Consider the following 23,052-nt stretch of genomic DNA (forward strand, 5'->3'; position numbering starts at 1 on the left):
TGCCATCTCCTCAGGGCGCGTCCGGGCTGGCCGGCAAGAACGGGACCGATGGACAGAAGGTGGGGGCTGCCGGCGTCTCTGGTATCCGTGGCTCCAGCCCCTCGGGGCTCAGCGCTGGCACTGCCCACAGCCCGTGGTCGCAGGACTAGAGGGCCGCGCGCCTCTGCCCCCGCCCTGGCCGGGGAGCGCCCAGCCCCGCCCGCAGCCGCGGTCTGTGGGGCGCACACAGCTGGCACACCACGCGAGCGGGGGCTCTGGGCGCTCCCGCGCGGGCACCCTCGGAGACGCTGCCGGGACAGCCCGGCCCTGGCAGCCCCGGTGGCCGTCGCGTGCCAGGCAGCGCAGAGGCAGCGGGGACTGGCCGCCCACCCCCGTGCACCTGCCGCCCCCCTCTCCTCCAGGGCAAGCTGGGCCGCATCGGACCTCCTGGCTGCAAGGGCGACCCCGGGAGCAGGGTAAGCAGGGCCCGGCCGGGGCGGGGCGGGGGCCCTGCTGTGAGCCAGCTGCCCACCGCCTGCCCAGCACGGGGTCACGTGACCAAGTAGCCTCTGAGCCAGGTGGGAGGCCAGGCAGCTGGGTCCCGCCCTGCCCCGTGGGCGTGGCCACCAGGCCCTGGGGGGAGGGGAGGGGCTCGGGGGGTGGGGGGGCGGGTGGCTGGTGCTGAGTCTGGGAGCTCAAGGCTGGCGGCGCCTCTGGGGCCAGATGACGGGCGCTGGTCAGCACCCCCGCCAGCACCCTGGGCTCGCGGGGAAACCAAGTGCGGCCTGGGCAGGAGCCCCGGGCGGGCCCTCACCCCCTCTCTCGCAGGGCCCCGATGGCTACGCAGGGGAAGCCGGCAGTCCTGGCGAGCGGGGAGAACAAGGCACCAAGGTAGGCGGCCCGCCGAGGGCCTGTCCCTGTAAACGGGCAGTCGGAGGGGGTCACGGGGTGCCCGCTGGGGGGTGCCCTGCCCGGGGACTGCAGGCGCACACCCGGGACCCACCAGCTCACGCCCGACTCATGGCCAGCCCTGGTGCCCTCCTGCCCCAGCCCCTGGCCGCCCGCACGCTGGCGAGATGGGCAGTTGGTGCCCAGCCGCCAGCACCCACACCCTGTGCTCAGGGGCCCAGCCCTCAGGATCCTGCCCCCTGACATCCCCTAAACTTCCAGGGGGACCCTGGCCGCCCAGGACGCAGAGGCCCCCCCGGAGACAGCGGGGCCAAAGGCAGCAAGGCAAGTGCCCCTCCGACCGGCCTGCTGCACCCGCAGCCAGAGGGCCCCTCGGCCCCCCCGGGATCCCCACTCTCCTCCCAGCTCAGTCTCTGGGTCCCACCCGTCGGGTCAGGAGGGACGGAGGCCGCCCGGGGCCAGTGCCGCTGCTTGGGGCCCGGGCCTCCCCGCTGAACCCGTCCTCCGCAGGGCTACCAAGGCAACAACGGCTCCCCCGGCAGTCCCGGCGTGAAGGGGGCCAAGGGCGGGCCCGGGCCCCGAGGACCCAGAGGCGAGCCTGTGAGTCCTGCCCCAGCCCGGCCCTGCTCCGCCCCCCAGCACCAGGCCCCCCCTGGTGCGCACCCCCTGCCCCAGCCGCCCCGGGACAGGAGGAGGGGCCGCGTCTGCCAGCCCGGCCAGGGGCATCCCTTGGCCCGCAAGTGCCCGCCCTGCACCGCTGGGTCCCGCCCCCGAGGGCCCAGCCCGGCAGCTCCCGTGACCCCGGGACAAGCCCACCCCAGCCCTGCTGACCCCTGGGGCCCACCCTGGGGCCCAGCCGGCCCCCACCTCATCCCTCCCGGAGCCCGCCCAGAGCAGGGTCCAGGCTGACGACCCCTGGAGGCCCCGGGCTCCAAACAGAGTCCTCTGGGGATGCAACGTGGGGTGCCCCCCTCACTCCCTTCTCTGCAGGGGCGCCGAGGAGACCCTGGAACCAAGGGTGGTCCCGGCAGTGATGGCCCCAAGGGAGAGAAGGTGAGTGTCCGCAGGTGGACGAGCCCCGGCGCCCTCTCAGCGGGGGGGGGGGGGTCCCTGCTGGGCCTGCAGGAGCAGGGGCAGGACCCCGGCCCACGCTCCGGGCCGGCGGGACTCTGGCCACGCTGGGGGGGCAGCGCTGCCACACGAGGGCCTCCCCCAAGGAGTAGGTGACCCTCCGTTCCCTCCCCCAGCCCTCGTCCCCACTGAGACCCTCTCTTCTCACAGGGGGACCCTGGCCCCGAGGGGCCCCGGGGTCTGGCCGGAGAGATCGGCAACAAAGGCGCCAAGGTCAGCCGCATGGAGGGCAGAGGGTGGGGGGCGCAGAGGCACCCACACCCCAGGGCCTCCGCACACGGCAGCCCCAGCCCCACCCCCGGGCTCGGCGGTCAGCAGCGGGGCCCTGTCCCCTCTCTCCCCAGGGAGACCGCGGCCTGCCCGGACCCAGAGGCCCCCCAGGCGCCCCGGGAGAACCCGGCAAGCAGGTCAGCCGCGGCTCAGCCGGGCCCGCCCTCCCGCCCCACCGTCCACTCGGCACCCTCCACCCTGCAGGGCCGCAGGCCCCGGCCTTGGGCAGCGGCGTCCTGGGCGCACGTGACCCCGGCGCCCACCCTCAGGCTGCCCTGGGCAGGACGGACGTGGGGGGCAGGCAGGGCCGGGAGCCAGGAGGGACACCTGAAAGAGGGGGCCGCCGCGACCCCCCCTGGTCCCAGCGGGCAGCAGCGGAGGGGCCGGGAACCGCCTGTGCCCACCCTCTCCCCCTCCCTGCCCTTAGGGATCTCGGGGAGACCCCGGTGACGCCGGTCCCCGCGGTGACTCCGGACCGCCAGGCCCCAAGGTACTCCCCGCGGGCCTGGACAGCTTGCTCAAGGCTTGGGGCTCTGGGGCGGAGGGCGCAGCCGGCCCCCCATGCCCTGACCCCCCTGCCCCCTCCCCTGAACCGCCCCCCAGGGAGACCCCGGCAGGCCAGGATTCAGCTACCCAGGACCGCGCGGAGAGCCCGTGAGGGGGGGGGGCCCAGTGCGGGAGGGGGCGGGGGGATGGGGCAGGGGGATGGGGGGTGGGGATGGGGGGTGGGGAGGGGGCGCGGGGAGGGGGCCGGGGAGAGGGGGGCGGGGAATGGGGGGCGGGGCCCCCACCTGCGTCCCGGGAGGCCGTCACCCCGCCCGGGACAGTCAGCGGCGCCTGCTCCGCAGGGGGAGAAGGGAGAGCCCGGCCCGCGAGGCCCCGAGGTGCGTAGCCGGTGGACCCTGCCCCGAGGGGCGCGCCCCGTGCGCAGGGCACCGCGGGGGGGGGACCCGCGACCCTGCCAGCCCGCCCCGGCCCGCGGGCGGCCCCGCCGCTGACCCGCGTCTGTGCCGTCCAGGGCGGCAGAGGCGACTTCGGGGTGAAGGGACAGCCCGGGAGGAAAGGCACCAAGGGCGAGCCTGTGAGTCCGCCCCGCCCCGCCCCCCACGCCCCGCACCCCATGGCCACCCCGCGCCCCGCGTCCCCACGCCCCGCACCCCACGCCCCGCACCCCATGGCCGCCCCGCGCCCCGCGTCCCCCACGCCCCGCACCCCACGCCCCGCACCCCATGGCCACCCCGCGCCCCGCACCCCACGCCCCGCACCCCACGCCCCGCACCCCATGGCCGCCCCGCGCCCCGCGTCCCCACGCCCCGCACCCCACGCCCCGCACCCCATGGCCACCCCGCGCCCCGCACCCCACGCCCCGCACCCCACGCCCCGCACCCCATGGCCGCCCCGCGCCCCGCGTCCCCCACGCCCCGCACCCCACGCCCCGCACCCCATGGCCGCCCCGCGCCCCGCGCCCCCCACGCCCCGCACCCCACGCCCCGCACCCCATGGCCGCCCCGCGCCCCGCCCCGCCCCCTGCCGGCCGCAGGGCCCCGCCCGCTGCTGGACCCCCCACCCGCTCCTTCCTTCTCAGGGAGACCCCGGCTCCCCCGGGGAGCCCGGCCCGCGCGGACCACGAGGAGCTCCGGGTCCTGAGGTGCGCCGGGGCCGCGCCCCCTCCCCGCGCGTTGCCCGCCCCAGCCCCCCCCCGCGCCCCCGCCCCGCGCGCTCACCGCCCCCCCCCCGCAGGGACAGCCCGGGCCCCCCGGAGACCCCGGCCTCACGGTAGGCGCCCCGGGGCGGGCGGGGCGGGCGGGGCGGGCGGGGCCGGGCCGGAGGGGCCGGCGGGCGGGCCGGGGCGCGGGGCGGGCGGGTCGGAGGCCGAGGCGCTGACGCCGCCGCTGACGCCGCCCAGGAGTGCGACGTCATGACCTACGTGCGGGAGACGTGCGGCTGCTGCGGTGAGCGCGGGCGGGCCCCGGGGGGCGCGGGTGGGTCCCCTGGGGGGCGCGGGCGGGGCCCCGGGGTGCGCGGGTGGGTCCCCTGGGGGGCGCGGGCGGGTCCCCTGGGGGGCGCGGGTGGGGCCCCTGGGGTGCGCGGGTGGGTCCCCTGGGGGGCGCGGGCGGGTCCCCTGGGGGGCGCGGGTGGGGCCCCTGGGGGGCGCGGGTGGGTCCCCTGGGGTGCGCGGGTGGGTCCCCTGGGGGGCGCGGGTGGGGCCCCCGGGGTGCGCGGGTGGGTCCCCTGGGGGGCGCGGGCGGGTCCCCCGGGGGGCGCGGGCGGGGCCCCGGGGTGCGCGGGCGGGTCCCCTGGGGGGCGCGGGTGGGGCCCCTGGGGGGCGCGGGTGGGTCCCCTGGGGTGCGCGGGTGGGTCCCCTGGGGGGCGCGGGTGGGGCCCCTGGGGTGCGCGGGTGGGTCCCCCGGGGGGCGCGGGCGGGTCCCCCGGGGGGCGCGGGCGGGGCCCCGGGGTGCGCGGGCGGGTCCCCTGGGGGGCGCGGGCGGGGCCCCCGGGGTGCGCAGGCGGGTCCCCCGGGGGGCGCGGGCGGGCCCCGGGGTGCTTGGGCTCGGGCCCCGCGAGCCGCCTCCTCCCGCGCAGACTGCGAGAAGCGCTGCGGCGCGCTGGACGTGGTGTTCGTCATCGACAGCTCGGAGAGCATCGGCTACAGCAACTTCACGCTGGAGAAGAACTTCGTCATCAACGTGGTCAACAGGCTGGGCGCCATCGCCAAGGACCCCAAGTCGGAGACGGGTCCGCCGCGGGGGCGGGGCGGGGCGGGGCGGGGGGCGGGGGGGCGCCGCCCGCCGGCCTTGCTGACCAGCCCGCGCCCGCCCGCCCGCCCGCCCGCAGGGACCCGCGTGGGCGTCGTGCAGTACAGCCACGAGGGCACCTTCGAGGCCATCCAGCTGGACGACGAGCGCGTGGACTCGCTGGCCAGCTTCAAGGAGGCCGTCAAGAACCTCGAGTGGATCGCGGGGGGCACCTGGACGCCCTCGGCCCTCAAGTTCGCCTACAACCAGCTCATCAAGGACAGCCGGCGCCAGAAGACGCGCGTGTTCGCCGTGGTCATCACGGACGGCCGCCACGACCCGCGCGACGACGACCTGCACCTGCAGGCGCTGTGCGCGCCCGACGTGACGGTCACGGCCATCGGCATCGGCGACATGTTCCACGAGGGGCACGAGAGCGAGAGCCTGACGTCCATCGCCTGCCACAAGCCGCAGCACGTGCGCAGCATGACGCTCTTCTCCGACCTGGTGGCCGAGAAGTTCATCGACGACATGGAGGACGTGCTGTGCCCGGGTGCGGGCGGGGCGGGGCGGGGCCGGGCGGAGGGGCGGGGCCGAGAGGCGGGGCCTGGCGGAGGGGCGGGGCCGGGCGGGGAGGCGGGGCCGGGCGGAGGGGCGGGGCCGGGCGGGGCAGGATAGACTGACGGCCGCCCGGCGTCCTCCCTTCCAGACCCGCAGATCGTGTGCCCGGACCTCCCGTGCCAAACAGGTAAGCCTGGCGCCAGAGGCGCACCCCGCCGGGGCGAGCGGTCCCGCGGGGACCCAGGGCTTATGGCCGCGGCGGCCTCCCTCCAGCGAGAAGCCCCCGGCGCTAGCACGTCCAAGAGGGGCTGGGCGCGGCCCTTCTACCATCCCCACCTGGACACGGCCGGGACCTCTGGACCCCGGGATCCAGCAAACAAGTGGCCAGGGGGGTCAGCGTGGACAGGGGCCACTTGACGCTGGCTTCCACCCCCAGCCCCGAGCTGGCTGCGGTTCCCAGTCTCCTCGGGCAGATGCCAGCTTGCCCCGGGAGCCCAGGGGCACGAGGAGGGGCCCGAGGAGGCCGGCCCCCAGGGCCTGAGCAGGCCAGGAGGAGCAGGACCCCGGGGCCCCGCAGCTGGGCACCGGCCCCGTCAGAGCGAGCAGCCTCAGCCCAGACGCGCAGGTGGCACAGATAGGAGCCCCCGCCCAGCTACACAGTCAGCATTCCGGGGTCTGTGTGCGGCACCCCAGGGCCCACTGGGAGGACATGGCAGTGCCAGGGCCCGGGGGCAAACGCCGCATGGACTTGGCAGCAACCCCCAGGCGTACGCAGACTTCCAGGGACGCACTTGCGGCCCAAGGCCGCATTAGGGCCCTAGGCGAGCAGTGGGTTTTCCCAGGAGGTGTGAGGTCAGCTGTCTACCCAGGACCAGCCGGGGACAGCGGGCTCTGGTGCCCAGTGCCACTGGAAACCCACAGCGCTGGCCCCCAGCTCAAGCCCAGTGTCCAGATGGTGACCCAGCCCTCCCAGGGACATGGCAGCACCCAGTGGACCTTGGCTGCCCAGTCACGGGCCTTGAAACGCCACACTCACCTCGGCGCCTGGAGAGCAGAGCGCCCCAGTCTGGTGCCAGTGGCCTCCCACCCTGACCAGGTGCAGCGCTTCTCGGGGGAGCTGCCTATGACGGGGCCTCAGCCGGGCCCACCCCCAGCTGCCTGGGTCTTCATGGGAGTGGGCTGGGGGCCGGCCTCCCGCCTGGAGGGCCCTCGCCTCTCATCTGTGGCAGGCTGCCCCGCCCACGCCCACTATTTCCATGGAGAGCCGGCCTCCAGCCCCCGTGCCCCCGCGGGGTCGTCCCCAGGGCAGGGGCCCAGCTGCTAGTGCCACACGCGGCTCTGCGGCCACAGCAGGTCTGGGCTGTCCTTCCGGCCTTGTGACGCACTGGTGCTGGAGTGAGGGGCACGCTGGCCTCCCAGGGTCCAGCGGGAGCTGGCCTGGTGGTGGCCTGGCCGCCCCTGAGCCTCAGGACCACAGCCAGAGGGAGAGGCCCCCGAAAACCTCCGCTGCTGGCTCCCAAGGCCCTTAGCTCGGGCACCGCACGGACGGCGCGGCGCTGCCACACCTGCCCTTCCAGCCCCGGCCGAGCCTCCGCCCCTGCGCGGCTGGGCCTCGCGCCTCTGGAGGTCGCTGGGCCAGCGGGGTCCCTAAGGCCTTCTCTGGATGCCCCGCAGATGGCGCGTGGCCTGGCGAGCCCCCGGTCGCCTTCCTCCGCACGGAAGAGGGCCCGGACGCCTCCTTCCCCACGACCGTGCCCCTGGTCCAGCAGTTGCTAAACGCCACCGAGCTCACGCAGGACCCGGCCACCTACTCCAGGCTGGTGGCCTTGCTGGTCTACACCGCCGAGCGGGCCAAGTTTGCCACGGGCGGCGAGCGGCAGGACTGGACGGACCTGTTTGTTGACACCTTTAAGCTGGTGCACAGGGACATCGTGGGGGTGTCCGGGGCAGCGCTGGCCCTCTGCTGAAGCCACCGCCGGGGCTGCCCCTCTCCCCGCGCCACCCAGGGCCTGGGCTCCGCCTGGGGGCCACGGTCACGGCTCAAGCCCCAGGTGTCGCCCACAGGCGGGGAGGCCAGCGGGCCTTCCTGCCGTCCTGCCGGTCTCTGCTCCTTCGCCCCGGCCCCTCCCCTCCCGAGGACACTGGCCTTCAGGGTCGGGTGGACGCTCAGCAGCGTACTGCCCCCAGGTTGGGCGTTTGATCTCAGCCGCCAAGTCCTTTTGGCTTCATAGGGTCCCTTCAGTCCCGGGTCCGGGATGCTGGCATCTGGGGGCAGGCGGCCACACTTCACCTGGCTCTGGGGGACGTCGGGGCGCCCATTAGCCACAAAAGCCACAGCAGCGGTGGGGGAAGGGCCCTCAGGAGCACTCACCGCCTCTAAATGACCCCCGAACTCCTGGCTTCACCTTTGACGGTTGCCAGGGTGAGCGCTGAAGCACTTTTGTCCTCCCCAAGCTGACGCGTTGAGGAACTCCCTGCACCCGTACCCCGGCGCAGGACTCGGACCACGGGCTGCGGATGGGGCGGTGGGGCCGGTGGGGCCGCGAGCCAGCGCCCAAATAAGCTACAGTCGCGGATAAGCTCATTAAAGACAGTTCTGCAGAGCCTGCCTGCCCGCCACGCTCCCGGGGCGTGTGGGGCCGTGCGCCTCGGGGTGCCCTACGAAAGGCGGGGCTCGGGCGGCCATCAGGCTGCGGGGGGGGGGGGGGGGGGAGGGCGGCGCTGGTGCAGGTCCAGAGCCTGGTTCCCCATGGGACCCCGCGCCCCGGCCGGCTGGGGTGAGCAGAGCACGCGCCTGCCCGCTCCAGGAGGGGCCATGGCCTGCGGGGGCGATCCCAGGCACCCACCCCTGCGCAGCCTCCAGAGCTGGGGTTCACGCTGCGGGCGAGGGCCAGCTGCTGTCCCGCCTCGTGGCCCTCGGCACACCGCGGCCCCGCGTGTGGCGGGTGTGGGTTTTCAGGCAGTGCCTGGCACCTGCCCTGCCCAGGCCTGGCCTCACCCCTGGCTGCAGCCTCGTGGCTTCTGTCCAGACAGGTGACCACCCAGGGGCGGGGTCTCGTGGTAACAGCGGCTGCTGCAGGGGTGTGCCTGCTGCCCCCACTGCCCTCGGGGCCCTGCCAGCATGGCCCTCCTGGGGCCTGGCAGGAGGTGGTCTTCCTGTCATCTTGACATCACAGGTCGGGGGACAGCCCTGTGCCCTGGCATAGGGAGGGCCTCTGGGCCAGGTGAGGGCATGGGGAGGCACCCAGGGGGGCTTGGAGACGCTGTGGGCAGAGATGTGCCGGGGTTGGGAGCATTGCCTCTGCCTCCAGCCCTGGGGGAGCCCCGAAGGTGTCTCAGTGCGAGGCAGGCAGGAAGCTGCTAGTGGGGAGAGGGCTCGAGGCACAGCCCGGGGGCGGCCTGGGGTGATGGCCAGGGAGGGCCTTCATAGAGGGGTGGTGCCTGCGGGCATGGTATGGGGGCACCCTAGGGTGGGAGGGGCTGTGGCCCCAGCCACACCTTGGCTGTGACCTGGGGCGTGGCCGGGCCTGGGAGCGGCGGAATCCCACGGGCGAGGCGGGGTGGGGTTCACCTGGCCCCGCCCCTTCCTGCAGAGCTGTCGGTCGCCCAGTGCACGCAGCGGCCAGTGGACATCGTGTTCCTGCTGGACGGCTCCGAGCGGCTGGGCGAGCAGAACTTCCTCAAGGCGCGGCGCTTCGTGGAAGAGGTGTCCCGGGAGCTGACGCTGGCGCGCAGGGACGACGACCCGCTCAACGCGCGCGTGGCCCTGCTGCAGTTTGGGGGCCCGCTGGAGCAGCAGCTGGCCTTCCCGCTGACCTTCAACCTGACGGCCATCCAGGCGGCGCTGGAGAACACGCGCTACCTCAACTCCTTCTCGCACGTGGGCGCGGGCATCGTGCACGCCATCAACCACGTGGTGCGCCGCCAGCCGGCCGGGGCGCGCAGGCACGCGGAGCTGTCCTTCGTGTTCCTCACGGACGGCGTCACGGGCAACGACAGCCTGGAGGAGGCGGTGCACTCCATGCGCAAGGAGAACGTGGTGCCCACCGTGGTGGCCGTGGGCGGCGACGTGGACGCCGACGTGCTGGCCAAGATCAGCCTGGGCGACGCGACCGCCGTCTTCCGCGAGAAGGACTACGACAGCCTGGCGCAGCCCGGCTTCTTCGACAGGTTCATCCGCTGGATCTGCTAGCGCCGCGGCGTGCTGCCACGGGGCCCTGTCTCCTCCAGGCGGTGGGACCCCAACCCGGCTCCCTGGCCGCCCAGCCCCCCACCTCCTCTCCCACCCGCAGCACTGCAGGCCCCGCACCCCGGCGCACCTCCCCGCGGTGCCCGCAGGAGCCGGCGCCCCCGCCTCCCAGGCATGCTGGGGCGCCTCGGCCTCGCCAGCGGGGCTCGCACCGGGCAGACTCAGCTGTGCGCGCAGGCCCCGTGCGCCCGTCCCTAGACCCAATAAAGGCTTTGACCGCCCGCTTCTCCCAGCCTCCATGCCTTGGGGACCCCTCCCCGGGGAAGGGGCACCCGCGGGGCTAGGACCCTGCCCCGGGCGCCCGGCGGTGCGGGCAGCGCTGACAGTCCCGCCAGCGGCCCCGGGCTGGAAACGAAGCGCAGGACTAACACACGCCCCTCCTGAGTCTGGCGCCTTCGCGATGTCTAGTGAGGGTGTTTCCGGCTGGGAGAGGGGCAGCTGCTTTCTCTGGTCCCCGCAGTGGCTGGGGGTTCAGCCTCTGGGAGGTGCCATAGCAAGCCACGGGCCAGTGTCCACAGAGGTGCCCCGTGCACCCAGGCAAGTGTTAGCCTGGGGAGGGGCTCCAGAGCCACCCAGATGCCCCTCGAGGGCACCCGCCCAGGGGTTCAGGCCTCTGTCCTGCTCCCTCCCCCACCCTCCCCCACATCTGCCAGGACAGCCTCTGAGGGGGTCCCCTCGGGGGCCTTCAGCGTCAGGGACACAGCTCAGCGGGAACAAGCGACCCTTCCCCTGGGGACAGGACTCCCGCTGCTGGGGGCTTCTACCAAGCGTCTCCCTCTGAAGCAGGGCGTGGCAAAATGAGAGCCGTGAGCGCCCCGTGAGGGCCCCGGCTCTAGGAAGCCAGAGCCCAGGAGGCCAGCGGGGCCAACGGCTGTGGCGCCAGCCCGGTGCCGAGGACCGACCGGCACGGGCCTGCCACGGGCTGCGCCCCTCAAGGGGCCGCGCGGGACAGCGGACAGGGGTCTGCGGGGCTCGTCCATCTGGCGCAGCTGACGGAAGGGGAGGGTGGGACTCGGCCCCCAGTGCCCTCCTGGGCGGGAGCCCCCTCGCGCAGCTGCTGGGCGCCCGCATGAGCCGCAACTAGAGAGGGCGGCCCTCCTCGCTTCTCAGTCAGCCAGGTCTAGCCCCGCTGCTGTCAAACCCCAGCCCCCAAACCTGCACCCCCGGAGCCCCGCGCCCAGAGGGCTTCCCGCCCTTCCCGCCCTGCTCCGCCCGACCGCCCAGGCTCTGTGGCCCCTTCCCGGCCTTGGCCAGCGGGGTCTCCGGACCCTGGGGGTCGTCCCCGTGCAGGTGGCGGGGACGGGGCGGGGGCGCGTCCTCGCTCCGGTGTGCGGGAAGCGTTTCTAACCCGCCGCCAAGGAGCCGCTGACCGCAAGTTCACACACCACGGGGCAACCCCTGCGGGGAGGCGGGGAGGCGGGGAGGCGGTCCCCGGAGCAGCCACGCGGACCACAACGGAGGAGACGCGGGAGGGATTGCGCCCGGGCCCAGGAGCGCCTGCCCCGCCCGGCGCATCGCGGGCAAATGGGGGAAACGGAGCCGTCCCGCAAGCCACAGGGCTTCCATCCCTGGCCGGGGCCTCCGGCCGGGCAGGGTCAGCGCGCAGAGTCCTGTGGCACGGCGACCCCACCTGCCGGCACCGCGCCTCCCCGCGCCTGTCCCGCCGCCGCATCCCCCGCTGCGCCCACACGGCGCCTGGACGGGGACCCCAGCGGGCCTGGCTGCCCTGGCCCTGGCCGGCGGACGTGGAAGGAAAGATTCCAAAGTGCAGCTGCGGCCACAGCGGTCTTTTCGGGGGGGGGGGGGGCACCAGCAGGGAGGCGCAGCTCCCAGAAGTCCCTGAGGAAAGGGGACGCTAAAAAGTAGGTTCACCTGGGCCCACACCTCTGGCCTGCACCCCAGTTCTCGTATGTGTAAATAAATAAAATAAATCTTTGGGGCCTCCCCGGGGGCGCGGCGGCTGAGCGCTGGCTGGCGAGGCTGCCCGCGGCCTCTGCGGCGCCGGTTCGATCCCCGGCTGCTCCCCGGCCACCGGAGGAGGGTCCCGCATGGCGCGCAGACCTCTCCTGCCGCCCGCTGCTCCCCGCAGCAGTGTCCTTCGGTCCTTCTGCCTGCTCTGCTCCCCGCTCTGGCTCTGGTGAATCCTCTCACCCTCCCGCGCTTCTGACCGTACCCAGTGCTTGTATAAATAAGTAAATAAATCTTTAAAAAAAAAAAAAAAAAAGTAGGTTCACCTGGAGTAGGTTCACAGAGTCTGGAGACCTGGGTGGTGATGAGGGACTTCCCCGCCGGCGCTTGCTGAGCCCCGAGCCAGGCGCTGGCAGCCGCACCTCCCCCCGGGGGCGCCCCATGAATCCTCTCGCTGGCTGTGCCCCAGGCTCAGCTCACGTGGCAGTTTTGCCTCACGTCGGTGGACAGGACACTGGGGAGGCCCACCCCTCCCCGGGCCCTCAGCCCCTCTGCGGGGCCCCTTCGGCTGGCCTCCACCCTGGGGGAATTCAGGGTGCCGCAGCCTACCCCCACCCCGGGGCGATGCTCTGCCCTGCAGGCCAGGACTTGGGGTCTGTGGGGTAAGTGAAAAGGCATCAGGCTTTCCTGCCCTCCCGCCATCAGGGTGGATGAGGGATCCCTGCGGTCCCGAATGCACGCCCGATGGCGGCACCTGGAGCGGGTGTGGGCGTGTGCAGATGGGATTCACCTGGGCTGAGACGGGGCTTTGAAGGGCGGCGTCCCGGGGACGCCCGCGGGAGCTGAGAGCAGAACCGCGGGAGCAGCAGAGACCGCCAGAGAAGGCCGGGGAGCCCAGAAGGAGTGAAGACTTGCGGGGGGCTGGGAGCCTGCCAGCCTCTGGCCCCCCGGCACCCCTGCCTGCGTGTGCCTGGCAAATCCCAACAAAGGCCTGAAAAGCCCCCGAGGGCTCAGGACGCTTCTCACCCCGCCTGCTGGAGTCGCAGAAACCTGCTCTGTGCCCACTGCTGCCGCCGCAGGGTCTGAGCCAGCCTCCCCCCGACTCCCTCCTCCCTTGTCCCTCCCAGTCTCTCCCCCACACACACCTCGCTGCCCCCCAGGCCCACCGGCCATGCGGGCTGCTGACGCTCCTGCGGGTTCTGCCCCGTGCCGGCCCCAGGGCCGCGCTGCCCAGGATCCCCGCCTGAGACGCTGGCCACCCCGGAGCTGGGGTCCCGGTCACCCAGCGTGGCCGGTTTCCCCCATCCAAGCACATGACACAGGCGCCGTTGCTGGCACTTTACTGGAGGTGGACGCTGACACAGGCCCGGCCACCAGCTCCGGGGCGCGGAGTCCCGCCGGGTGAGCGGGCTGTGGGGACGGGTGCCAGGGGCCTCCCGCCTCAGTCCTGCCGGGCCTCCAGGCGGTCCAGCACCAGCGCCGCCTGGGTCTTGGCTTCCTGCAGGAGGCTGGAGATGCGCTGGCGGACCTGGCGGACACAGCCGGTCAGCTCCTGACCCCGGCCACCCTGCCACCGCGCCGGAGGCCCCTCTCGCTGTCCCGGCCTGCGGGGGCCCCGGCTGCGCCCGCCCTCCCGGGATGCCCGCCCCAGCGCCAGGCAGGGCCGCCGGCCGGGGGGCAGCGCGGGTGGGGGCTCGCCGGCTGGCGCAGGCAGGGCTCGGGGTGCGCCGTGCTGACCGCGCCCGGCCGTCCGGGCACAGCGGCTCACCTGGGCCTTGAACGCCTCGTCCGTGACGTCCTTCAGGTTGATGAGCACGTTGAAGTGCGCGCCGAACACGCCCGTCTCCAGGGCCTTGGCCGCCACCTGCGCGGCACGGGCAGGGCCTGGCTCCGCGCCCCGCCCGCCCGCCCCGCCCCGCCCCGCCCCGCCCACGCCACGCCACGGCACGCCCCGCCACGCCCGCCAGTCACGCCCGCCAGTCACGCCCCCGCCACGCCCCCATCCGCCAGTCACGCCCCCGCCACGCCCACGCCCGCCACCCCACGCCCGCCCGCCCGCCACGCCCCCGTCACGCCCCCGTCACGCCCAGGCCCGCCACCCCAGGCCCGCCCGCCCGCCACGCCCCCGCCACGCCCATGCCACGCCCATGCCACGCCCATGCCCGCCACCCACGCCCGCCAGTCACGCCCACGCCCGCCACGCCCCGCCCCTGCCACGCCCGCCACGCCCCGCCCCCGCCACGCCCCGCCACGCCCACGCCCGCCACGCCCCCCGCGCAGCCCGGGCAGCAGCAGCCCCAGCGCAGCCGGGGTCCGGCGGCCTCGGCCGGGCGCGGGAGGGAGGCTGGGGCGCCCCTGGAGGACGCGGGCAGGCCCCCCGCCCCCCGCCCCCCGCCCCCCGCCCCCCGCCCCCCGCCCGCCGCCCGCCGCCGGCCGCCGGCCGCGCGCCCCGCCCAGCCCGCGCAGCGCGGTCCTGCCCGCAGAGGCGCCCGGGCCCAGGCCCGGCCAGGGGCGCCCGCACAGCCGGCGCGCGGCCTCGGCGGGTGCCGCGGGGGTCAGCGGGGCCGCCGCCCGGGAGGGGCCGCCGCCCCTGGCCCTCGGGACCGGACACAGACCCCGGCCTCGGCCAAAGCCCCGCGGCCCGGCAGGGCGGCCTGGGGCCGGCGGGCGCCAGGGTGTGGGGTGCGGGGGCTGGGGCTGAGGCCCGCCCGGGTGCGGCGCGGCGGGGGCACCCGGAGCCCCAAGGGCCGCCGGCGCAGCTGAGACACAGGCCCGGGCGGGGCTGATCAGGGCCCCGAGGGCCAAACCCGCCGCCCGCCCGCCCGCAGCCGCCGCCTACCTGCAGGTCGGACCGGCAGGCCAGGTTGGCGTCCAGGGCCAGCTCCTGCAGCGCCGGCCACAGCGAGGCCACGGTCTCCGCCAGCGCCAGGGGCACCGCCACCGCCCGCCGCAGGCCCTCCTGCAGGGCCGCCGCCCGCCTGCAGGGGTTGCCGCGGGAGCCCTCAGCGTCTCGACACCCGCCCGGCGCACCACCCGCCTGTGCTCACCTGTCCCTCTCCTCAGGCGTGTTCTTGGGCAGCTTCATGGCTTCCTGCCAGAAAGAACACCCGCCCCCTCGGTCAGCGACCTCGCGCGGGGCACAGGCTGCTTCGGGGCCGCGGGGCGCTGAGGCGCAGGAAGGTGCACCCCGAGCCCCACCCCTGGGTCCTGCTGTCCGCGCCGCCCAGGGTCCTGTCCCAGGCGCACCCGGGGCAGCGCAGGTGCGGGCACCCAAGAGCTTTGGTAGGTTTGGCCAAGTCTCCACTCAGTCCTCCCAGCGGCCGCCCGTGGGTGCGGCCGGGCCCCCAACCCAGTCTCCACCACTGACGCCATCCACGCCCTCCTGGGGCCGCGGGCCCTCTGGGGTCTGCCACAGCTCTGGGGGCACCTGCAGCTGGGCCCCTGGGCAGACGTCACGGGTGCCCCCCTCTGCCGTCCACCGCCAGGACGCCTGTCAACCGGGCTCCCTGCTGGTTCGGGGTGAAGTTCGCCGTGGCCGTTCCTCCCCCAGGGAATTGCCAGGTCCTTGGTGCAGGACAACAGCTGCCCTTGGGGAGGGGCCATCTCCAGTCGCCCACAGGCCGGAGCAGCGTGCTGGCCGGCGGAGGGGGGTCTGCTGGCGGGCTCAGCTGCTCGCCTGCTGTCCCTTCCCCAGGCGCATCCCTCTCCCTGCCTCGCCTCAGCGCCTGCTCCCCACCCCCATCTGCCCCTCTGCTCTGGGCTCCTCCCAGACCCCAGGCGCTCACGACTGCCTGTGCCCTCCTGACCCAGCTGGCCGGGCAGCAGATGCAGCAGGGGGGAGAGCGGGGAGCCCCTCCGACGGTAGGGCCAGTGACCAGAAAGGGCCTGGAGAGAAGGCGCAAGCCACTGAAACAGCTCCGCCTCCCTCGGGTGGGAGACAGGACGGCCCAGCCGGTCCCGCCGGGAACAGCTGCTCAGACTCCCGCCCAGGGCCAGGGCGGGCCCTTCAGAGAACCTCAGCCCCTGTCCGGCGACGGAGCGGTCCCCACATGTCCCGTGCACTCTGAGCCCCCGAGGCTCCCCGCGACCTGCACAGGGGCAGCCGGGCTCTGCATCCATTTGAGAGGCTGCCGCGTCCACGGAGGGCCAGGGAAGGAGGGGGCAGCAGATCCCCGATGAGTGGACCCCCAGCGGGCCCAGGAAAGAAGGCCAGAGGGACGCTGGCACCTGCCCTACCCCCGCCCTCATACCTCCTGGAGCCATTCCCGGTACCTCCCGCCTTGCTGCAGCTCTCTGGCCCGGCTGCTGCCTGGTCCTGCCTGCCACGGATCCCAGGAGATCCCAAGCTGCAGGCCCAGCTCCTGCTTCGCTGCAACTACGTCTGCTGCCCTGCCCACCTGTGCGCCGGCGGGTCTCGTGCCCGCCCATCTGTGGGGCTCAGAGGGTACTGGGGAGGCGCCTGGGCCTGGCCCACCCCGGAGGCCTCTCCCACCCTGGCCCACACATGACTTAGCGCAGACCCTCACTCGGCAGGGGAGGGGCCAGCAGCGGCCAACCCACATCCCCCGAGCCACCTGGTGTCCACGGTCAGCAGCCAGGCCACAGCCCTGCCCCTGGCCGCCCAGTGTCCACCTCCAGGTGTCTGCAGCCCCAAGCCGGCAGCCTGCTCCCTGTAGCCCCGGCTCAGCTCCCCCATGTGGGCCCCCCGCCTGCTGACCACCCTCGCTCCTGCCCAGCGCCGTGTGGCCAGAGGCCCCAGCACACTCACCAGGTAAGCCTCGAAGGCCCGGGCGTCGGCATCCACTGCCTGGGTCAGCTCAGCCAAGGCTGCGTGGAAAGGAGGGATCAGGCGCCGCATGGTCGCGTCCAGGTGCTCAAACTGGCGCCGGCCATAGGTCATCAGTCCAGCCATGGAGGCCAGTGCGGCACCCTGGAGAGAGGGGGCTGCATGGGGCGGGCTGACCGCAGGCCGCGACACCGTCCCACCTGCCCCAGCCCTGAGCCCACCCCCACCCCCGGGCCCTCCGTCCCTGGCCCTGCACCCGCCCCCCACCCCGAGCCCCTCCGTCCCTGGCCTGTGCTCACCATGGCCGCACTGGCCGCTGCCACGGAGCCCCCACCCGGGGCTGCTGAGCGAGCTCCCACCTCCCGAATGAAGGCGCCCAGGGGCTTGTCCACCAGGCTCTGCCCAGGTCTTTGGTCGGAGACCAGGTATCTGGGGGGTGGCAGCTCGTTGGGGTCACGGGTGAGAACAGGGGCGGATCCTGGGCAGTGGGGGGTGGGGGCAGGGTCTTGGGGCTCTGGGTCTGGGCCTTGGGGTAGCACTGCCAGGCTGTGAAAGTGAGGTCAGCTTGGACCCTTGTCCCTGACTCCAGGCTGCCCTCCCAGCATCCCCACCTCTTGACAGTGGAGGTGGGGACCCCTCAACAGCAGGCCTGGCCGCAGTGGACGCTGCCATCCCCACCCAGGAGCCCGAGGGAGGACAGAGCAGGACCCTGGTGGGCACCCCAGGCCTGGCCAGGCACCCTGGCTGGTGGGGACAAGGGCCTGAGGAGCTGGGGGGAGTGGGCAGGGCTGCTGGGGCGGAGGGCGATGCTCACTCGATGATCCTCTCCTTGGGGTTGAAGGGGGACAGGGAGTCCAGGCCCAGCCGGCTCACCACCTGGAAAGGCCTCGGTGACCAGCCTGCCCAGCCTGGGTGGGGCCCTCCCCACCGCCCCGGGAGAGCCACCGAGGCGTCCACTCAAGCCGGAGGACCCACAAGTGTTGGGCCCATGCAGCCAGCAGCGCCTCGGGGAAAGCCGAGCAGCCCGCCCAGATGGGCCCTCTGCCCGGAGACGCCCAGAGGCCATTTGGAGGCGCCGCAGCCACTGGAGCAGCAGACCTGGTGCCTGCGGGCCGCCCGCGGCCAGGTGGCCAGTGGACGGCATCAGCCCAGCCAGCAGGCCGGAGAGCTGGACAGGTGCAGCTCGCAGTGGCGCAGGGCTGGGCCCGGTGGGGCCACCGACCCTGGGTGGAGGGGAGCCCTCCAAGGGCGAAGTGGGGGGCGGTGGGGCACTCCCCAGGGCTGCCCTCCCTCTGGGTGGACTAGAAAGGCTCTGTCTTGCGGGTGCTAAGCGGGCTGCCCTGGGTGGATGGGGCGCGGCGACACGAGGTCTTGGGTGAGGACCCCAGCCCCTCCAGCCAGCCGCAGGCACTTGTGGGGCACCCCAGATTGAGTTCCAGAGACCAGGCACCTCCACACACACACCGGCCACCGGAGAGGCTGCGGCCCCCAGCCCCTCGGAGCTTTCAGGAAAAAAAGACGGAAGGACAAGGACGGGTCTTCACAGCCAGACCAAGGGTCAGCCAGGAGCGGGCGGCGGGGGGGGGGGCGGCGGGGGCTGCCACGTCTGGCCCAGGAGCGCAGCGCAGAGCCGCCTGTGCCCCTGAGGGTGGCCAGGTCGCGAGGGCCGGCGACCTGGTCGTGGACGGGAGCCAGGCCCGAGTGGGCGCCCCGCACCCAGGCCCCTCGGGAGCAGCGCCCACCAGGCGGAGCCGGTGCTCCTCCTCCAGGATGAACAGGTTGTCCCTCTCGCAGTAGAAGGCGGCCGCGTCCAGCAGGGCCTTCAGGGGCACCAGGCCCACCAGCTGCGAGCCCACCACCGGGAGGCTCAGCTCCTGCAGAGGCGACAGTGCTGGGCGCTGGCCCGAGGAGGCCGGGAGGGGCGGGGGCGGCTGCCCTGCTCACCCGGGCCTCTCTGCAGGTCTCCTCGTAGACCGTGTGCAGCGGCGTGACCTCAAAGTCCAGGAGGTTGGTGGACACCTGAGCCAGGTTTTTCTCATCCAGGTACCAGCCGATGCCCTGAACCTTCTTTAGACGTCCCGGCTGCAAAGGGAGAGGCTGTCCAGTGCCGGCCCCGCCCCTGGCGCCAGGGCATCGGGGGCAGGAGGGGGCGGGGGTGGGAGGGGCACGGGCCGCCTGGTTTTCCTGCCTGGGGGGAAACGCTGCAGGGTGTTAGCAGCTCGCGTGGCCTGTGTGCTCCGCGGGGAACATCCGTGAGAGCAGCTGCTCCCCGATCCCCACGCCGACCCCGTGCCGCCCGGCCCGGCCCGCGCACCTGGTCCTTCCCGCGGCCCTGCTCCCGCAGGTTGAGCGCGATGCGGTGGGCCTGCTCCTTGGTGCTCAGCAGGTTGATGTTGAAGGCGATGAGGAACTTCCGCGCCCCTGTCACGGTGGCCCCCCAGCTGGGCACGAAGGAGCTGGGCCCAAAGTCCGGCGCCCACTCAGCCTTCTGGAGCTGCGGGGGGGACGCACCCAGGTGAGCTGTCTCCTGGGAAGGGCCCCCAGCCGGGGGTGGGAAGGACACGCACCTTCTCGGGGAGAGCCTCGTACTCCCCGGCCCGGATGGCTGGCAGCGTCCGGCGGCTGGCGGTCCTCGCGGCCTCGCCGTAGAGGTACACTGTGGGGGGCCCGGCCGGTCAGCTGTCCCGGGTGGGGAGACGGGCCCTCCGACCAGCCTCAGCCCAGGGACAGACCTCGGCGGCCGCACCCCACTGGGGCACAGCTACGTGCGGGCCATGGGAGCATGTGGGGGTCCCCGATGGGCACGCGGCACGGCCAGGCCCACCCAGCCCCCCAGGCGCAGCGCCTGGCCTGCCAGCCCCCCACACTGATGCCCCGACAAGCTGTCACAGGGTCACAGGCACCGGGCGCTACGGGATGATGATGGACTGGCGCGCCCACGTCTCCCTAAGATGCAACCCTCACTGGGACCACAGAGGAAGGGGTACAAACTCCTGAGCTCTGGGGGCAGGGGTGCGTGCTGCGGCTGCTCCATGAGCTCCCCCGCGCCCCACAAGCCCCACGCGCACCCCAACGCCCACAAGCGCACCCAGAGCCCCCACATGCTGGACTCCTGCTCTGACTTGTCTCCCGGAAGGAAACGTCGGAGAGGACCCTGGGCCCGCCTCTCCTCTGTCCACCAGGGGCCGAAGGGGCCCTCCCACCAGCCTGTCCCAGGGCGTGGGGGGGCGGGGGTAGGAGGGGGGCACGCGGGGGCGGGGGGTGGGGTCTGGGCCGCCTGGTTTTCCCGTCTGGGTGGAAAAGCTGCAGGGCGTTAGCAGCACGCGTGGCCTGGGCCGAGCAGGTCTCCGGGCTCCCGTCTGGAGCAGGCGGCCCGGAGTTCGCACTTGGCAGGTTTTAGGGTGGTAACACTGAGCTTCACAAGGAGCCAAGCACACCCCCTGCTGATGGGAGCTGAGTGAGATGGGGCCTCGGGGCGCTCACCCGGCACCCCCAGCTCCGCTGCCAGCCGCTGCCCGAAGGCCTCGGCACAGAGCACGCACTGCGCCATGGTGACGCCCCTCACCGGGATGAAGGGGCACACGTCCAGGGCGCCCATCCGGGGGTGCTCCCCTGCAGGGAAACGGAGAGGGTCAAGGAGGTCCCCAAGGCCGGGCTGCGCTCAGGCCCCACCCGCCTCCCCGCCCACCCACGGCTCCCCTGACCGCAGCCCGGAGGGCGCGGCCTGAGCGCTCAGGCCCCAGAGCACAGCCCATGCTCGGGTTTGCCCGCCCCACACCCCAGCCTCCGGGGCTGCACGCCAGGCCAGGGCCCAGGGCGTCCACCAATAAATAGCCTCACCCTCCGCTGCGGTCTGTGGTCGGCAGGCCCCCAAGACAGCCGCCCCCCACCCCCACCGGCCTCCCCTGTGCCCCCACGGCCCCGGCCGCCCTCCCTCTGGGCCAAGCCTTTATCTTATCTCCAAAGCCAGACCACCTGGGCCGCCTGCCCCGTGACCCTGCCCTTTGCCCAGCTCCAATGGCCGCCACCTTTGACCCTGGCCGCCACGGCAGCGTGTTTGGCTCTGGGGCTGTTGGCAGTTCTGTTTCCGGGGCTCTCGGGGCACTCTGCCGTGGACGGCAGGCCCGGGGACAGGGCCAGGGCACTGGGCCCTCGGCGACCGCACCTTTGTGCCTGCTCATGTCGATGAGCCGGGAGGCCACCAGCGCGGCCCGGAGGGCCCCCTCCACCACATCCTCTGGCTGCCCCACGAAGGTGTAGACCGTGCGGTTGGTGGAGGGGCCAGCGTCCACGTCCAGCAGCGTGCAGCCCGGGGTCTGCGCCACGGCCTGGGCGATGGCATCTATCACCTGCGGGGGCTGCCGTCAGGTCACGCCAGCCGTGCCCCTCCCCCAGGGCGGGCCCTTGGGAGAGCAGCGCCCCGAGGGACGAGGCAGCGGCAGAGCCGGGCGGGTCGGTGGCTCCAGGAAGGGGACCCTGGCGGAGGGTCGGGCCAGCCCCCCCCACAATGGCCTCCAGCGGGGGCAAATGCATGGGGGCCTGAGGGCCTGGAGCCTTCTGAGGCAGCAGGACAGCCTGGAGCCAGGGGCTGGGGGGCTGGGGTCCCGGGATGGGGGACTGGGGAGCTGGGGGCGCTCTGGGAAGCCAGCCATGGGCGACGGCCAGGGGAAGGGCAGGAGCACAGTGCCCCAGTTTGAACAAGCATGTCCTGCGGCGCTCCCAGCAGGCGAGGGGCGGCTGGCCGTCCTCCTTGGAGAGCTCGAACGGGCAGGGCCCCGGCCGTGCCTGCCACTCCTCGTGGGGACGTGGGGACGGTGCAGGGCTGGGCTGGCGGCCCCAACCCCATGCCAGAGGCCCAGGAATCTGCCCACACCTCACGTATCCCCGGACCCTGCCCGCCCGCCGCCCAGGTCCCTGTGGACCAGTGGGCGGCCGTCCCGTCCAGCCTCAGCGCGCACGCCCTTACTGCTCGCCCGGAGCCCCTGGTGCCGCCCTGGCCGGCCCCAGGGCTCACCTCCTGGTTGTTCCCCTCCGAGAAGTTGGGGACGCACTCCACCAGCTGCGACATGGTGCTCCAGGTGCCCGCAGCGGCCGCCCCGGCGCCAGGGCCTTTATATGCGGGCGGCTTCTCATTAACCGGCTCGGGCAGGAGGCCCGGCTGTGCAAACACCTGGCGGGGAGGAGCTCGGCCCGCAGGCTGGCGAGGGCTCCGGGGGAGGTGGCGGGGCGGCCCCTGGGAGGGGAGTCCGCACCAGGCCGGTGACTCCACTCGTCCTCGTGACCTTCGTGTGACCTCTGGTGGCCTCTGGCCTGCGTCACTTCATGTCAAAGCGGAGCTTCCGGGCCTCTGGAGGACGGCAGTGGTTGGGGGCCCCAGGGGCGCCGTCCCCCAACGCAGCCCCCGCCGCGCTCCGGAGGCCACCAGGGCAGGCTGGGCCAGCGCAGGCTGGACGTTGCAGTGACTCCTGCGCCTCCGTGCTCTGTGGGGCCCGCCGATGGGGAGGCCGCCCTGCCGTCCCCCGGGGGCTCGGACCCCACGCAGCCTTTGGGGTGCTCACATCTGAGGTGCCCCGCACAGCAGCAAGGTGAGCAAGGCCCGCGGCAGGCTGTGGGGTTCTGGGATGATGGCCGCCCACTGTGGGGTTGGCCCAGAGACCCCAACAGTCTCCCCAGTGCCCACAGCAGAGAAGTGGCCAGACACCCTCCACTGGGGTCAGCCGGGACGGGGCCCTGTGGCCCTGACCATGGGCCCTCTGGACCTCGGGGAACTGGGGAAGAGGGAGGACCCCGGGGAGGCTGCGCGGGGACTCGGGGGTCTGGAGTCGTCGTGCGCTGGGGCTCTGGAGCAGGGCCGGAGGCCCGCCCGGTGGGGAGCGGCGCAGGGAGCCAGCCCCCCACCGCCATCCCCAGTAAGTCGCGGCAGCAGGGGCCTCGGCCCGGGGTGAGTGCCCTGCAGGCTGGCCCCTTGGGGGCCCCTCCCTCCGCTCCCACGCAAACAGCAGGTGGGGGGCAGCCCCCAGGCCGGCCGTGCTCCTGCCGCTCTGCTGGGCCGGGGATTTCTGGCGGGGGGGGGGGGGGGGGGGGGGTTGGGTCCGCGTTTTCCTTCCCTCGTGCCCTGCAGGTTCTGCGGCTGCCGCCCGCGCTTTCCTGGACCCTCTTTTTGGGGTAACCCAGCCTGGAGTGGCCCTGGGGCCCTGAGCCAGGACCCCACTCAGAGACTGGACCCTCCCTGGGGGGGCGCGGCCTCCACGGCGGGGGCTCCTGGGCCCCGCAGGACCCGGCTTGCGCCCTCCCAGAGGAAAGGGGAGGCGACAGCTAAACAGATGACTTTAATGCAGAACGACACGAGCCCGCAGGTGGGCGCGGGCAGGGGCGCGGGGTGGACGCGGGCGGGCAAGGGCGCCGGCCGGTCCGGCGCGTGTGGCCCGGGCGCTGCGGGGCACCCCTGGGCGCTCCCGGGAGCCGCCGGGGGAAGGCCGGCCGAGGGACGCAGGGCGTGGCGCCCCCGTTTGGAACAAACGCGG

The 23,052-nt window shown here is 74.1% G+C and overlaps 2 protein-coding genes across 2 annotated transcripts in view; one reads left to right on the forward strand and one right to left on the reverse strand.

The window, feature by feature from the left end:
* The window catches only part of COL6A2 (collagen type VI alpha 2 chain), a gene marked incomplete at its 5' end in the record, with an annotated part of 42,444 nt that extends 32,395 nt beyond the window's left edge, over window positions 1-10,049 (forward strand). Inside the window, 19 exons of the mRNA XM_084232787.1 lie at window positions 15-59; window positions 402-455; window positions 808-870; window positions 1,150-1,212; window positions 1,399-1,488; window positions 1,879-1,941; window positions 2,170-2,232; window positions 2,364-2,426; window positions 2,717-2,779; window positions 2,893-2,943; window positions 3,138-3,173; window positions 3,308-3,370; window positions 3,875-3,937; window positions 4,030-4,065; window positions 4,196-4,241; window positions 4,873-5,025; window positions 5,125-5,577; window positions 5,734-5,772; window positions 9,179-10,049. Coding sequence (XP_084088913.1) covers window positions 15-59; window positions 402-455; window positions 808-870; window positions 1,150-1,212; window positions 1,399-1,488; window positions 1,879-1,941; window positions 2,170-2,232; window positions 2,364-2,426; window positions 2,717-2,779; window positions 2,893-2,943; window positions 3,138-3,173; window positions 3,308-3,370; window positions 3,875-3,937; window positions 4,030-4,065; window positions 4,196-4,241; window positions 4,873-5,025; window positions 5,125-5,577; window positions 5,734-5,772; window positions 9,179-9,777 — 2,106 coding nt within the window. The 3' untranslated portion in view covers window positions 9,778-10,049. The remainder of the gene's footprint in view (window positions 1-14; window positions 60-401; window positions 456-807; window positions 871-1,149; window positions 1,213-1,398; window positions 1,489-1,878; window positions 1,942-2,169; window positions 2,233-2,363; window positions 2,427-2,716; window positions 2,780-2,892; window positions 2,944-3,137; window positions 3,174-3,307; window positions 3,371-3,874; window positions 3,938-4,029; window positions 4,066-4,195; window positions 4,242-4,872; window positions 5,026-5,124; window positions 5,578-5,733; window positions 5,773-9,178) is intronic.
* Window positions 10,050-13,183: 3,134 nt separating this feature from the next.
* On the reverse strand, window positions 13,184-21,596 carry FTCD (formimidoyltransferase cyclodeaminase; the record flags this gene model as incomplete). Its single annotated transcript, XM_084232788.1, has 14 exons — window positions 13,184-13,270; window positions 13,511-13,606; window positions 14,582-14,720; window positions 14,790-14,833; window positions 16,511-16,672; window positions 16,828-16,957; window positions 17,343-17,404; window positions 18,271-18,402; window positions 18,473-18,610; window positions 18,843-19,022; window positions 19,096-19,184; window positions 20,012-20,140; window positions 20,694-20,877; window positions 21,543-21,596. The coding sequence occupies 14 exons, from the start codon at window positions 21,594-21,596 to the stop codon at window positions 13,184-13,186; spliced, it is 1,626 nt and encodes a 541-aa protein (XP_084088914.1).
* Window positions 21,597-23,052: the final 1,456 nt, after the last annotated feature.

This window comes from Talpa europaea, assembly GCF_964194135.1.
Source record: "Talpa europaea genome assembly, chromosome: 4".
Classification (NCBI taxonomy): Eukaryota; Metazoa; Chordata; class Mammalia; order Eulipotyphla; family Talpidae; genus Talpa; species Talpa europaea.